The sequence below is a fragment of the Physeter macrocephalus genome, chromosome 19 (assembly GCF_002837175.3).
Source record: "Physeter macrocephalus isolate SW-GA chromosome 19, ASM283717v5, whole genome shotgun sequence".
NCBI lineage: Eukaryota > Metazoa > Chordata > Mammalia > Artiodactyla > Physeteridae > Physeter > Physeter macrocephalus.
Window position 1 is genome coordinate 16319113 of NC_041232.1, and position 14171 is coordinate 16333283.

The window sequence follows — 14171 nt, forward strand, 5'->3', positions numbered from 1 at the left end:
CTGGCTAATAGGATGGCCCAGCTCCCCGTTCTGGCTGGCGTTTTCAGTCTTCACGAGTAACCAACCACTGATAGCAACGGTGATGTCTCCCGACAATTTAATTACACCGTGATTCTCCCCGCCCCCTCCCGTCCCTTGTTGGTCTGGAGGCTAATTCCTATTTTTCGTCTTGAAAACACGACTGCTGTCACGAGAGAGGGGAGACTCACCTGCGTTAGAAGATCTGAGGCATAAAAGGGCCAGAGGGCCCCCGAGGCAGGGGAACTCTGTATCTTCTTGGTGGCTGGTAACTTGGTCATCTTGGAAATCCTTCAGGCTTCCCTGTGTCCCCCAGGAAAGATGTATGTGTGTGTGTGTGTGTGTGTGTGTGTGTGTGTGTGTGTGTGTGTGTGTTTCTTCCAGAATCTTCTACCTCAGCAGTCACTGGTGTCAGGGGCTCTAGCAATTTCTCCCCGACCCTCAGGTCCTAAAGACACAGACTCCAGACAGGTTTCTGACTGGGGAGGAATGGGAAAGCAAGTCTTCTGGGTTTCCCACCAACAGGATAAGGAAGTCCCGGGAGGGCGAAATCAGGCAAGCCTGGACTTACTTTTTAGACAGTCACAAACTTTTATGAGTTTTTCCCCGTTTGGGAAGGGGATATCTTTGTCTTCTAGAAACAAAAACAAAATATGAACTAAAAAAATAAAACTCCACTGACAAAGTCTGAGGGGGGCCCATGGAGGGGCCCGCAGACACCCATCCTGAGGCTGAGCGCCCGCGGAGAGGGAACGAAAGCCGCGGCTAACTGCAAAGCCTGGGGCCCACTCGGTCGCCTGGCAACGGCACGCCCCGTGGAGGGCTTCCTCATTGGCTGGGCTTGGTGGGGGCGGGGTCGCGAACTCTCCCAAGCCATTGGGTCCGTGGCTGGGAGCGGGCGGCTGGCCAGGGAGCCGCTTTCTCCAAACTCGGGTTTCTCCTCTCAGGCCTGAGGACCTTGACCCTTTGTCTCCGTCTAACTACAAGCGACTCCTTCCTTCCAAACTACCCTGCCCTGCCATAGCCCGCCAGTGATTTCTTGTGCCTTGGGGAGGGTAGATCAATGTGGGCCTTTAGCCCCGCAATTACTTTAACCTGAGATTTTTTCCTCCCTTTATCCACCTGACAAACACACCTACTCATCCTTCAAATCCCTCATACACACACACACACACACACATATACACACACACATATACATACACACATAAATGTATACATACATACGTCTGTGTGCATGACAATTCAGTGCTTGGAATGTGCTAGATACTGTGCTGTTTTACATATATTAACTCAGTCCTCACAGCATGTCATTAAGGAAGGTATTTCCTTATCCTCTTTTACAGACTAGGAAACTGAGGCACAGAGAGATTGACATCTTTAAGGTCACACAGAAAGTGTGTGAACTGGAATTCAAAGCCAGACCTGTTTGATTCTAAAATCCAACCTCTTAACCACTTAGCCTCATGACCCTGGATAAAATGCCTAATGTGGCTGAAGCTTGGCTTCCACTTCTTTCAAATGGGGAAAAAATAACTTTACCACAGGTGTCAAGGATTAAAACAGATCATTATGTAAAGGCTGAGCACATGAGGAGTCCTAGTTAAGTGGCAACTATTATTATTATGTCCTGACACCACATTCCCAGGAAGAATTAGTCATTTTTGCAGTGCAGTGTTCATTTCACAGCAGATATTAATACTAATATTTATTGATCACACGCTCTGTGCCACGTGCTCTACTGAGCACTTTACATTAACTCATTTAATCCTTCCAGTAGCCCTCCGGGGTAGGTTCCAGCTTGCAGATTGATTGCACATGTTCTGATTTATACGCTTTATCCTACACACACACACACACACATATACACACACACATATACATACACACATAAATGTATACATACATACGTCTGTGTGCATGACAATTCAGTGCTTGGAATGTGCTAGATACTGTGCTGTTTTACATATATTAACTCAGTCCTCACAGCATGTCATTAAGGAAGGTATTTCCTTATCCTCTTTTACAGACTAGGAAACTGAGGCACAGAGAGATTGACATCTTTAAGGTCACACAGAAAGTGTGTGAACTGGAATTCAAAGCCAGACCTGTTTGATTCTAAAATCCAACCTCTTAACCACTTAGCCTCATGACCCTGGATAAAATGCCTAATGTGGCTGAAGCTTGGCTTCCATTTCTTTCAAATGGGGAAAAAATAACTTTACCACAGGTGTCAAGGATTAAAACAGATCATTATGTAAAGGCTGAGCACATGAGGAGTCCTAGTTAAGTGGCAACTATTATTATTATGTCCTGACACCACATTCCCAGGAAGAATTAGTCATTTTTGCAGTGCAGTGTTCATTTCACAGCAGATATTAATACTAATATTTATTGATCACACGCTCTGTGCCACGTGCTCTACTGAGCACTTTACATTAACTCATTTAATCCTTCCAGTAGCCCTCCGGGGTAGGTTCCAGCTTGCAGATTGATTGCACATGTTCTGATTTATACGCTTTATCCTTGGCATTATTTCACACTGGTTCAACCTGACTCTTTTATTTCTAATCCTTGAGCTGCTGAGGATTATGATGTCACCACAGCCACACAATGACCTCACCTTCTCTTTAGAAGGCCTTGCTGCAAGATGACCCTCCAGAGAATACAAAATGCCCAGCCACACAGCTCCAGATGCTGATGCTTAGAAGTCGTTATTTTCCTGCCATTGTCCGAAGACTGAGTCTGACCTTTCTTTTTTTTTTTTTGCGGTACGCGGGCCTCTCACTGTTGTGGCCTCTCCCGTTGCGGAGCACAGGCTCTGGACGCGCAGGCTCAGCGGCCACGGCTCACGGGCCCAGCCGCTCCGCGGCATGTGGGATCTTCCCGGACCGGCGCACGAACCCGTGTCCCCTGCACCGGCAGGCGGACTCTCAACCACTGCGCCACCAGGGAAGCCCTGACCTTTCTTTTTACAAGAAGTTTTGGTCTTCCTGCTTCCTTTGTGGGCAGCATTAAGCCATCAGCAAGCACTTTCAGAAGGATGCAGATAAACTGAATTGTGTTCAGAAGATGGGGCTGGGGGTGAGAGGGGATGAGAAAAACAAGACAGAATGAGAAATGTTCAGCCCCGAGCAGAACAAAGGGCTGTCCTCATACGGCTTTGAGGGACAGGCTTGGTAAAGAAGAGCTCAATTAGTTTTGTCTGAGCCCAAAGAATAGGAAGAAGGTTTCGGCTCAATATGAGGAAATAACACGGCAGAACACTGTTTTAAAAGGCATGAGTTCTGGAGTCTGACTGGCTTGGCCACGGAGCAGTCTCAATGATCATCTCATAGGTCTATGATGAAACCAAATGGGTAATTCATGTGAAGAACAATGCCTAGCAAAAAGGAAGTGCACAATTAATGTTAGCTCTTTTTTCTTTTGTTATTAACACCCACCTGTCAGAGCCATTGCAAGAACTGGAAATAGAAAGGGCTCTGGAAGAGAAAAGACCTGTGTTCAAATCCTGGCTGTGTCATTTACTGGTAATGAGATCTTGGTCAAGTCACTTCACCTCTGCAAGCCTCAATTTCAATTATCATGTACTATATATAAATAGTAATGGTGATGCCCACTTTGTACAGTTGGGAGGACTAAGTGAAATGATGAATGTATAGAGCCTAGTATCCAGCAAGGTCTCAAGGCATGCTATTAGTAGTTCCCTTTTCGGTTCGTGAATGGGTATGTTCCATAGAGAGAGAATGAGCTCCCCAGCACTAGAGGTATTCAACCCAATAAGGTCACATTCTAAGGTCCTGGGGGTTAAGACTTCAACATATGAAGTTGTGGGGAGACATAAATCAACCTATAACACTGAGCTGCCTCAAACTAAAAGCTCACACAGTGTTGGATAGATGTTGCCGTGTTTCCCTCAAAACTGTAAAATCTTCCTATCTTCTGTGAATTTTCTGTGGGACCCTGGGGTACCCCAGTGCACAGTTTGGGGACCACAGGGCTACAGGCCTGTTTTCTTTGAGCTGAGCAACCTTTTTATGCAAGAAGTTAGCACCCACATGACTAGACATAAAAATAACGTCTAATGGGAGTTTGTTAATACCTTGCCTCCTGGCCCCTAAGGTAGGACATCTCTGGAGCATGTTCTCTAGTCCCCCAGAGGTCCCCTTGAGGACTGCCTTGGGGCAGCCCCATTGCCTATAGCAGTTGCCTGCTCACCGAGCACCCAGCATTAGCTTCTTCCCTTTTCCTGTTTCACTTTCCCACTCCCCTTCTGGTACTGCCTGGATGGCCTCCCAAATATATCCAAATTCTTGTTCCGAGGTCTGCTTCTGGGGAACCCAAGCTAGGTCCATGTGGGCTGGGATAACCAGGAGGTCACACTAAGTCAGGTCTGGAAATCTCACCTCTTCCTCATCTCATGACCTGGACTTGCTACCTTCTTGGGTCCCCTTGCCCCATAATCACCTCCTTACCTCTGCTCTCATGGATACATCTCTAGGAGTTTCTGGATATTCTCTGCATCCCTTAAACACGCAGAGGCCAATGTGTTTTCAGATATGCAAATATATCCCCCAACAGTGAAATATTTGACAACTCAGATATGAAGTGATTGTTTAAATCTTAATTCCTGGTTGATTTATGCAAAATAGGAACTGAAAGACGTGAAGGTGAAGCGACGGGTGTTCTCTCCTCCCAATTCACCAAAAAGAAAGGCATCTGAAGGGATTAAAAATAGATGTATCAAGTAGAAGAAAAATTTTGGAATGTGTCGGACACCAGCTGGGGTAGCCGAAGTGAAATCTCCAAATCTGCTAAACACTTGAATTTCAGTCAGTACTACATACATCTGGCATTAAAAACCTATTCGAAAAGTCATCATTTTCTGAATATCTTTAATATACTGTATGTGTTGCATCTAGCACCCAGGGGACTCCTTCTGGGTATTTTTACTGAAATGTCAGCACTGGATTTACAAATTATGGGGCCCAGGGCAAAAGTAAAACTTGGGGCTCCTGTGACACCTGGTAGCTGGCAATCTATTGATGAATTGCTGCCAGGGTGAAATATCGCTGGATAATGTGTATTTGCCCTACATCCCGATTCCTGTACTTCATTAGGTTAAACAAGGATGACTGCCTGCTACATGGCCCCTTGGGGGCTCTGTGGCCCCACCCTATCCCTACCCTATTCTCCAAATTACACCCCAGGGGGAGGGTGGTGAATTTGAATCTTTGTAAACAAGGAGAGGAGAAGAAAATGCAATGTTAACCTCTCTTTCCTCCCCTTTCTCTTTACTTTGGTAACCTCTCTTTCCTCCCCCTGGTGGGGGGGGATGTGTGTGGGGGGGGGGGTGGGGGGGGTGGGTGTGTGTGGGTGTGGGTGTGGGTGTGTTCACACAGCAGGACAACCTAGGGTTATCTCTGCAAGGCCCGCCAAAACAAGGGATTTCCAAGCCACCTGGAAGGTTTTAATTTCTCTAGCCTTCTGGGGGAAACCTTTCCTTTAACATCCACATAAGGCATCTCCATGGGCACGGGGAGAGGGATAAATTAGCAATTTGGGAGTAGCATATACACACTACTATATATAAAATAGATAAACAACAAAGACCTACTGTATAGCATAGGGCACTATACTCAATATTTTATAATAACCTACATGGGAAAAGAATCTGAAAAAGAATATATATATATGTGTGTGTGTATATATACATATACACATATATATGAATCACTTTGCTGTACACCTGAAATTAACATTGTACATCAACTACACTTCAATAATAATAATAAGAAAAAAAACACCAAAAAAAAAAAAAGGACATCTCCCAACACCCACCCACCCCCATCCCAGGTAGGAAAACACTCCCCTGCCAGGTAGTCCCAAGATTTCCAAGTAGCTCACAATTTCCTGTTCAGCATGCACTCCATCCTGCTTCCTACCTGTATGGGTAGCATTGGGTGTCCTCCACACCCATGAGATATATTCAAGTCCTAAACCCTGGGTGCCTGGGAGTGTGACCTTATTTGGAATAAGAGTCTTTGCAGAAATAATCAAGTTACAAAGAGGTCATACTGGATTAGGGTGGGCCCTAATCCTTTCTTACAAGAAGAGTAACGTTTGCACATAGAGACAAAGACACATAAGGAGAATTGTAATAGGGAATAACAAATCTGACCCCATATTAGATCTGTTTCTTTTGCTTTAACCTTTGTATTCTATTGCTCTTGCTACAAGTTAATCACTAAGGGGATGTTGCCTTAAAGTAACATAATGGCCCCTCTCCGAGAACCCTGCTCCCATGCCTCAATGTAAAACTAAAATATCTTTGTTCAGCTCGCAGGAAACAAACTGACGCCAGCCCACCTGTGAATGGCTGCAGGGAAGAAGAAATTAACACATCCCCTCCTGAGTCTGGCAGAAACCAGGAGATATATGCAACCAGTTAAGGCCTTTTTACTTTACCTTCTCACCTCCCCCCTCTTTGTTCTATAAAAGAAACTAGCATCCAGAGCCTGGAAAGACGGTTCTCTAGGACATTAGTCTGCCATCTTCTCAGACCCCCAGCTTTCCAAATAAAGTCACTATTCCTTGCCCCGACACCTCATCTCCCAACTTACTGGCCTGTTGTGCGCCGAGCGGAACAAGCTTGGACTCAGTAACAGAAAGCCAGGTGCCAACAGAGGCAGAGAATGGGGTGACGTGTCTACAAGCCAAGGAAGGTTGTGGACTGCCAGCAATATCGAGAGGGAGGCAAGGAAAGATCTTCCCCTCGAGCCTTCAGAGGGAGCATGTCTTTGCCAATGTCTTGATTTTGGACTTCTAGTTCCAGAACTGTGAGAGAATAAATTTCGGTTGTTTTAATCCACCCATTTCATGGTAATTTGTTACAGCAGCTCCAGGAAACAAATACACCACCCATTTTGCTTCAGCTTCATTTCCCTATTGGCCCCAGTTTATTTATACCCTCAAAATGCTACTTTCCTAAACCTGTGTATAGTAGCATTTTACTAAAGGTTTCAAATGGTAGAAGAAGACTGCCCAGCTCTGCAGACTCAGTGACTTACAATTAAATATTAGGCATCACTGAATTTTCAGTTAAATAAAAATAAAGTTCCCAGGTGATTCTAACACATAGGTAGGGGTAGGAACCCCTGCCATACATCCTGTTTGTAAGCTGCCTTTTCAAACCTAATGAAATATAAACATCCTCCCATTTCTATAGATGTGTTTTTTAAAACATGTTTTTTTAAATGAGTGCTTGCTAAAATAGAGCTCCAGTGTGTGGCTGTCGAAAAACCAATTCCTTACTCTTGGACAGGGAACAGTCTGTTCCTGTCCTGGATGTACAATCGGGTAGTTTCATTCGAATAGGATGATGTTTTGTTGATTGCAGAGACCTGAGGTCAACACTAGCTGATCATCCACACCTCATTATGAGGGCCTGGGTCCCGGACACATAACCAAGACCTCATGTAGTAGACATCTGCCACTTTGGCCTGTCCAGAATGCACACTTCCAGTGGGGAATGGTCCTGCGCTACTCTGATCACAGGATTCCCGTTAGGGTCACAGGAATGAGCTTATCACTCATGCCTGGGCAATAATCCCATTTTCCCCTGAATACAGCCTCAGCCTCCCTGGACTCCCAGCTTTATCTCCCCCATATAGTGACTGCCATTCCGTTTCCCTGTGCCGCCCTCTGGAAACCCTCACCAGTCAGCAAACCCAGGCAATTACAGGACTCACCTTGTTTTTCATTTCCGGTCTCTCAGAGATTACTATCCTTTATTGCCTGATGTCTAACGTCTTAAAAACCCTTGTTTTATAGTTGTTGTCTGACTTTTTTAGTGTTTTCAGGCAGAAGGGTGCATTCGACTCCTGTTACTCCATCTTAGCCAAAAAGTATATGACTGTATAGTGCACTAGGTGAAGTTAAGTACTCAACAGATAGATTGAACATCATATCAGACAAAAGAGAATAGAGATTATCTTTGGAGAGGAGCGGGGAGTGGTGACTGCGGGTGGGGCCCAGGGAGGCTCTATGCTGTTGATAATATTCTACCTGTTGATCAGGGTGGTGATTCTCTGATTATGTTAACTTTGTGAACATTAAATGCTGTACATTATGAATTGTGTATTTTTCTGTATGTATGCTATATACTCCAATAAATAAGTTTATTTTAAAATACATTAAAACTTCAACAATAAAACAAATTTTCAACACTTGTGTGTTGTTTTTTTTTTTGTCCGTGCCATGCAGCATGTGGGATCTTAGTTCCCCGGCCAGAGATTGAACCTGCGCCCCCGACATTGGAGGCATGGAGTCTTAACCACTTGACCACCATGGAAGTCCCTTCAACACTTGCTATTGAGGGCAGATCTTAAGGGTCACACCAGCATCCAATAGGCTATGGGCTTTGAAGTCAGAGCTAGTTTCAAATCCTGTGTCTACATTTACTATCTATGTCACCTGGAGTCCTGTCTTCACCTCTACAAACCCCCGTTTCCTCTACTCGTAAGTAATGGTGATACTTATAGGGCGGATATGAGGACCAAATGAGATATTTTATGTAAAAATATTCCAGGCACATAGTAGGTTGTAAATAAATGTTACTTTCAACTCAAATATCTATTAATAGGGAATTGGTTAAATAAAGTATGTTACATTCTTACAATGGAATATTAATCAGTTGGTAAAAAAAAAAAAAAATAAGGTCATGCTATATGTATTTCTATGAGATGACCCAGATGTTAAGTTAGGATCCCAGGAAGACAGAGGTGACATAGTCAAAGGGGGATAATAGAGGAGAGGTTAATTAAGGGGCTACTGCCAAAGCTGTAGGCAAAGTTAGCAGAAACCAACAGGGGATTGTGCAGTAATTCAAAGCTGGCAACAGTGGGGAGCTGTTAGCAACTCTAGACCTGAAGGGACAAAGGGAGGGAGCAGTTAGCAGAATGAGAAGAACCTGTAGAAGATGGCTGTCCAACAACAGAGCTGTAGCCTTCTGAAGAGGGAAGCAACCAACCACAGCAACCTGGCATAGAGGGAGCAGAAAGGATAAATACCGAAAGGTCGCATTCCTCCTGCCTTCTTAGCTGTTGTAGGTGCCTCCAATCTGCAGATGGACTCCAAGTGGCAAGACCCAACTAGATGCTACAGGACAAGGGGCCCACTGGTGCAAGTCAGAGAGGTCAGCGTCCAGAAGGACAGAGCACTGTGGAAAAGAGTGGAAAACGGATTGGGCAGAAGTTGTGCAAATAGAAAACATTATTCACAATCTTCAAGTTGTATTAAGTTTTGTTTTTTTTTTAAGGGGAGGAAAACGAGTATCTCATATGTTAACTTTTTATTAGAAAGAGAGATTGGAATGATACACAGGAAACTGTACCAGTGGTCACCTTGAAGTGGGGGAACCATAGCATGTGGGAGGGATTAGGTGTGGGAGGGTGTATGAGTCAGAGCCCAGCAGGACACATATGGCAGACTCAAGGCAAGATGAAGACAGTTTATTTACAAAGGAACCATTTACACAGGTGTAGGTGTGATGGAACACAGGAGAAAGTGCAGTAACCAAGAGCTAGGATCAATGAAACTGTGGCCATTTCTAAGGGACAAGGGGAAGGAATGGTTACCAGCTCCTTGAAGGAGAGAGATCACATTGGGAAGGCTTCCTTGAAAGGAGCAATGAGCAGCAGTTGAGGGATACAAGCAGTCCGAGGCAACCTTGCAGGAAGGGGGCCCTAAACACATGCTGCCACTTTCCTCTGATCTCCTGCCAGTGCCGCCCATGGGCTCAACCCACCCAGAAGCCGGAGGGCATGAGAGCCTGTTGGTGCCATAGAAGTGGATCTGGAGGGGTAAGCAGAAGATGTCTAGCGTAAAGCGTAACTTACTTTACACCGGATAGGGTTTTTCACTGTTTGAATTTTTCCTACCCCATGCACAAGCATTACTTTACAAATGCACAAATAACAGTAAATGTCAGTTCCCTTCCCCAGCGTGCACACAGAAGCAGAGAAAAGTGTAATCCCCTGCAAAGAAGAGGGAAGAACAAATGGCTTCCTATTCCAGGCAAAGCTTGGGCACAACAGTTTCTTCCTCAGGGCGCTTGGCATGCTAGTCGAGGCTGCTAGACTGATCATTACCGAGATGAAGTTGAAATGTCCATATTTTGGTTTATCTGACCCCAAATGCATTTCTTCCCCCATGCTGCATTTCCCCCCTGCTTTTCTGAAAAGTGACAGCTAAGAGTTTAGTTTACTACTATTGTTTCCTCTATCTCTTTCCCTCCTTCCTCTCTTAACACCTTTCCCCATGTTTTCCCTATAATTTCTTCTGATAACTTATAATTTTGAACTCACAATTCATCTAACCATTTGGGAGGCAATCTTCCTGCTCTTACCTTTTTCCAGGCGCCATTGTTTAGACAGTCTGGATGGGGTGGCCCAGTTTTCAATTTCCTGACAACATCTTCCTTGAAGAGACTTTCTCTGCCTTCTCTCTCTGGCTTTGTCCTCTGCTGCTGTCTGCGTTCTGCCCAAGGACAGCCTTACAAGTACACAACTGTTTCTTGTCTTGCAGTCTCCCGACTTCTGGCACTTTGGTAGAAACTGTCTTTCTCTTAGCTTCAGTGACACTTCTTTCTCAATAAAATATGCTCTTTCAAACAGGTGTTGAGGAATACGACATTTGGAATATCTAATGGCTGTATTATAACACATACCTTTATCAGCCAGTAGCTGAAAGAAAACAAGGGACTCACTGAAGTGGAAAAGCTATTCAAAGGATTTGCATATCTGCCAACCCCAGGCCACCCCCACTCTTCCCTGCCCCCAGCTACGTTTTCTGATTTTCATTTGCAAACTTCTTTCTCCCACTGATCACGGAATTAAAACAAACCTTTTTCCTCTTACCTTTACAATAACACTTGTTGGTTGTGGGAAAACTACAAAACACAAAGAGTTAACCAGAAATAAAAGTGTTGCTATTATTTGGTATATTTCTTGCAGATATTCTTTTTAGAAGGGTTTTAGAAGTGTACTTACTTTTCAAAATAAAAGTAGGCTTTAAGAAATTTTTGACTGTAGGAGTAACGTAGGTAAGTTTATAATTAGATGTTAAAAAGTATACACGTTTTATATATAGATTCATTTGTATTATTTTTTAGATCCACATATAAGTGACATTATGTAGTATTTGTCTTTGTCTATCTGACTTATTTAACTAAGTATAACATTCTCTAGGTCCCTCCATGGATAAAAAAGGAAAAAAGGGAGAATTAATCTTGTTCATAAGATAAAAAAAAAAGTATACATGTGGAAAAAAACTACCATAGTACCCCTAGCCGGGGATTATTATTTAGTCTTTTGGTATATACACTTCCATATTTTTCCCAGATACATCTATATCTACATCTATAGCTTATCCCTTCCTTTTTGGTCAAAAATCAGACCACATTAAATGTACTAATTTTTAAAAAACTTACTGACACCTTTCCCTGTCAGTGAGTACTGAGTTACACCATTAGCTTACATACTTTCAGTACCACAATGAGAAATACACTTTAAACCGTGATCCAGTACAGTGTATGTACAGTACATATATAATTGAGATAAAAGTTTCACGAACCACTACTCACCACTATTCTGTATGACGTACTCTGTTATTTTCCATTTTATTCTCTTTCATTTAAAAAGAAATGCTCGTTATGACCCAGTAAATTGATTTCAAGACACACTAACGGGTCGTGACTTGCATTTTGAAAAGCATTCTCCTACGTCACAATTTCAATGGCTTTTTTGTATTTTGAACTCCAGAGTTTATAAGTTGTGTGGAATCACAGAGGAGATCTTGTCCAGCCTCTTCTTTTTATATGCAGAGGAGTGAAATGTTTATTTTCTCAATAGCTGGTTCAAGAGTTTCCCTCAGGAAATTTTCTTTGTTTACGGAAATACCTTTGTAACTGCTCGTAGAGGGGAGGATGCTGTAAAAGGAGTAGCTGAGCCACTTTCTGCAAGAAATAGACAAATTTGGGACGGAGAACACCGAGCCACATGTCAGAGAGGGTAGAACCTGATTTTCAAAAACAGAGGACTTTTAGAAACAAGAATATCAAATACCGAATTTCTGTTATTTGCACTGCTGTGCTGTAACCTCATCTACTCTCTCAAGTGTTCGGTAAGGCTTAATATTACTTGGGTCTCTTTCCACCAAGCGATAGAAATACAACTCAAATTGGATTAAGAAAAAAATAAGCTAGGAGTGTTCATTGGCTTATGAAATTGAATACACCAGGCATGACTGGATTCAGGGCGTTAAGTCATGTCACTGACGTTTGGTATCTTTTTATATCTTTTCTTTTTCTCTTGGTTCACTCTCAGGTATTTACTCCCAATAGTTTTCTCTAAAAAGACCCAGGGCTAATTCTTATTGGATGGACTGGGACCATATGACTATCTTTGAACCAATCATTGTGGCCAGAGGGATGGACTGCTCTGAGTGGCCAGGGTTGGATCACATGCTCACCCTTGGATCCAGAGATGGTGTCACATTCACACCCTCTTGGTTTGAGTTGGGTGAGGAGTGGTTTCCAGAAAACTGGGTTCACAGTGGGAGAATCAATGGTGGGAAGCAAACATAATATACCGAATACATGCTCATTGACACAGTGCCTCACGTGAGCAGTTTGCTTAGTGGAGAGTAAGGAGCTGAATTCCGCATCTGTTTGCCCCGGTGTAGAAATGGACTCCCTGAGCAGCACATCAAGATGAGCCCTAAATAAAACTAAGAACAAAAGGAAAGTATTCCTGGTATTTCACAGAAATCTCGGGGAGGGCATGACATTTTTCTACAATTTGTACAAAGGGTATCCATACCAATCTTGTCTAGCTTTTAAAGGAAAGAGGATCCCTGAGGAGATGTGGATTGCATAAATGGGAAAACTGAGGCCCAGAGAGGTTCTGAGACCTGCCGAAAGTCACACAGTCTAATTTTTATTCGAGCCTAGACTGAGCCCAGTCTCCTGCCATGGCTCAGCAATGTTGTCTCCACATGACTCAAGCAGAATTCCCTCTTATATGCTGCTTACGTCAAAACTAGAAATGTCCCAAAGCCTTGTTCCCCTGGCAGCTCTTACCCTTATGAGCCCCTCGCTTGACCTTGGGGCTGCCTGGGGGCTCTGCATGGACTTGGAAGGAAGAGCTTGTATGGGAATGGAGGAGTCAGGCTCCAACCTCTTTAGGAGACTGGGAACCCAGGTATCTGAAAAGGAGGCTTAAGATGCAGGGCCCGGGACTTCCCTGGCGGTCCAGTGGCTAAAACTCCACGCTCCCAATGCAAGGGGCCCGGATTCAATCCCTGGTCAGGGAATTAGATCCCACATGCCGCAACTAAAGATCCCACGTACTGCATCTAAGAGCCGGTGCAGCCAAATTAAAAAATAATAATAATGATTTTTTTTTAAAGATGCAGGGCCCAACAAGAACTGGGCAGGGTCAGTGGAATAAGCAGTAATGACCAAGAGAAGATAAATGGCTAAAGAAAGGGGATAGCTATTTATAACGTACTTCCTATTACCAGGTATTTGCATATATTATTTTACTCAATCTTCACAAAATTTTTAATTTCAGGGAATGAAAGGGAAGGGGAGGGAAGGGAGTGGCTATCAGCAGGGGCCATGCTGTGAAGGGCTTTGAATTTGGCTGCATGAGAGAGTGAAAGAATGAATGGAGTTTATATCTGTATTACTTTATTGCTGTAACAAAGTACCATGAACTGGGGGCTTTCAACAGCAGAAATTTCTTGTTTTACAGTTCTGGAGGCTAGAAGTCCAAGATCAAGGTATCAGCAGGGTTAATTCCTTCTAAAGCCTGTGAGAATCTGTTCCAGGCCTCTCTATCCTATAGCATCTGGTGGTTTTCGGGCAATCCTTAATGTAGCCTGGCTTGTAAATGTATAACCCCGACCTCTGTCTTTATCTTCTCACGGCATTCTCTCCATGTGCATGTCTGTGCCTGTGCCCCAAATTCACCTTTTTCTAAGGATACAATTACATTGGATTAGGGCCCACCCAGTATGACCTCATCTTTTTTTCCTTTTTTTTTTTTTTTTTTTTTTTGCGGTACGCGGGCCTCTCACTGCTGTGGCCT

The 14171-nt window shown here is 43.7% G+C and overlaps 1 protein-coding gene and 1 long non-coding RNA gene across 2 annotated transcripts in view; both read right to left on the bottom strand.

The window, feature by feature from the left end:
- Positions 1 to 406, bottom strand: part of CCDC60 (coiled-coil domain containing 60) — a 154498-nt gene extending 154092 nt beyond the window's left edge. Inside the window, exon 1 of the mRNA XM_028480553.2 lies at positions 210 to 406. Coding sequence (XP_028336354.2) covers positions 210 to 299 — 90 coding nt within the window. The 5' untranslated portion in view covers positions 300 to 406. The remainder of the gene's footprint in view (positions 1 to 209) is intronic.
- A 2703-nt stretch (positions 407 to 3109) lies between these two features.
- Positions 3110 to 14171, bottom strand: part of LOC102995932 (uncharacterized) — a 52807-nt gene continuing 41745 nt past the window's right edge. Inside the window, exon 3 of the long non-coding RNA XR_448245.2 lies at positions 3110 to 3400. This is a non-coding gene — a long non-coding RNA (uncharacterized lncRNA). The remainder of the gene's footprint in view (positions 3401 to 14171) is intronic.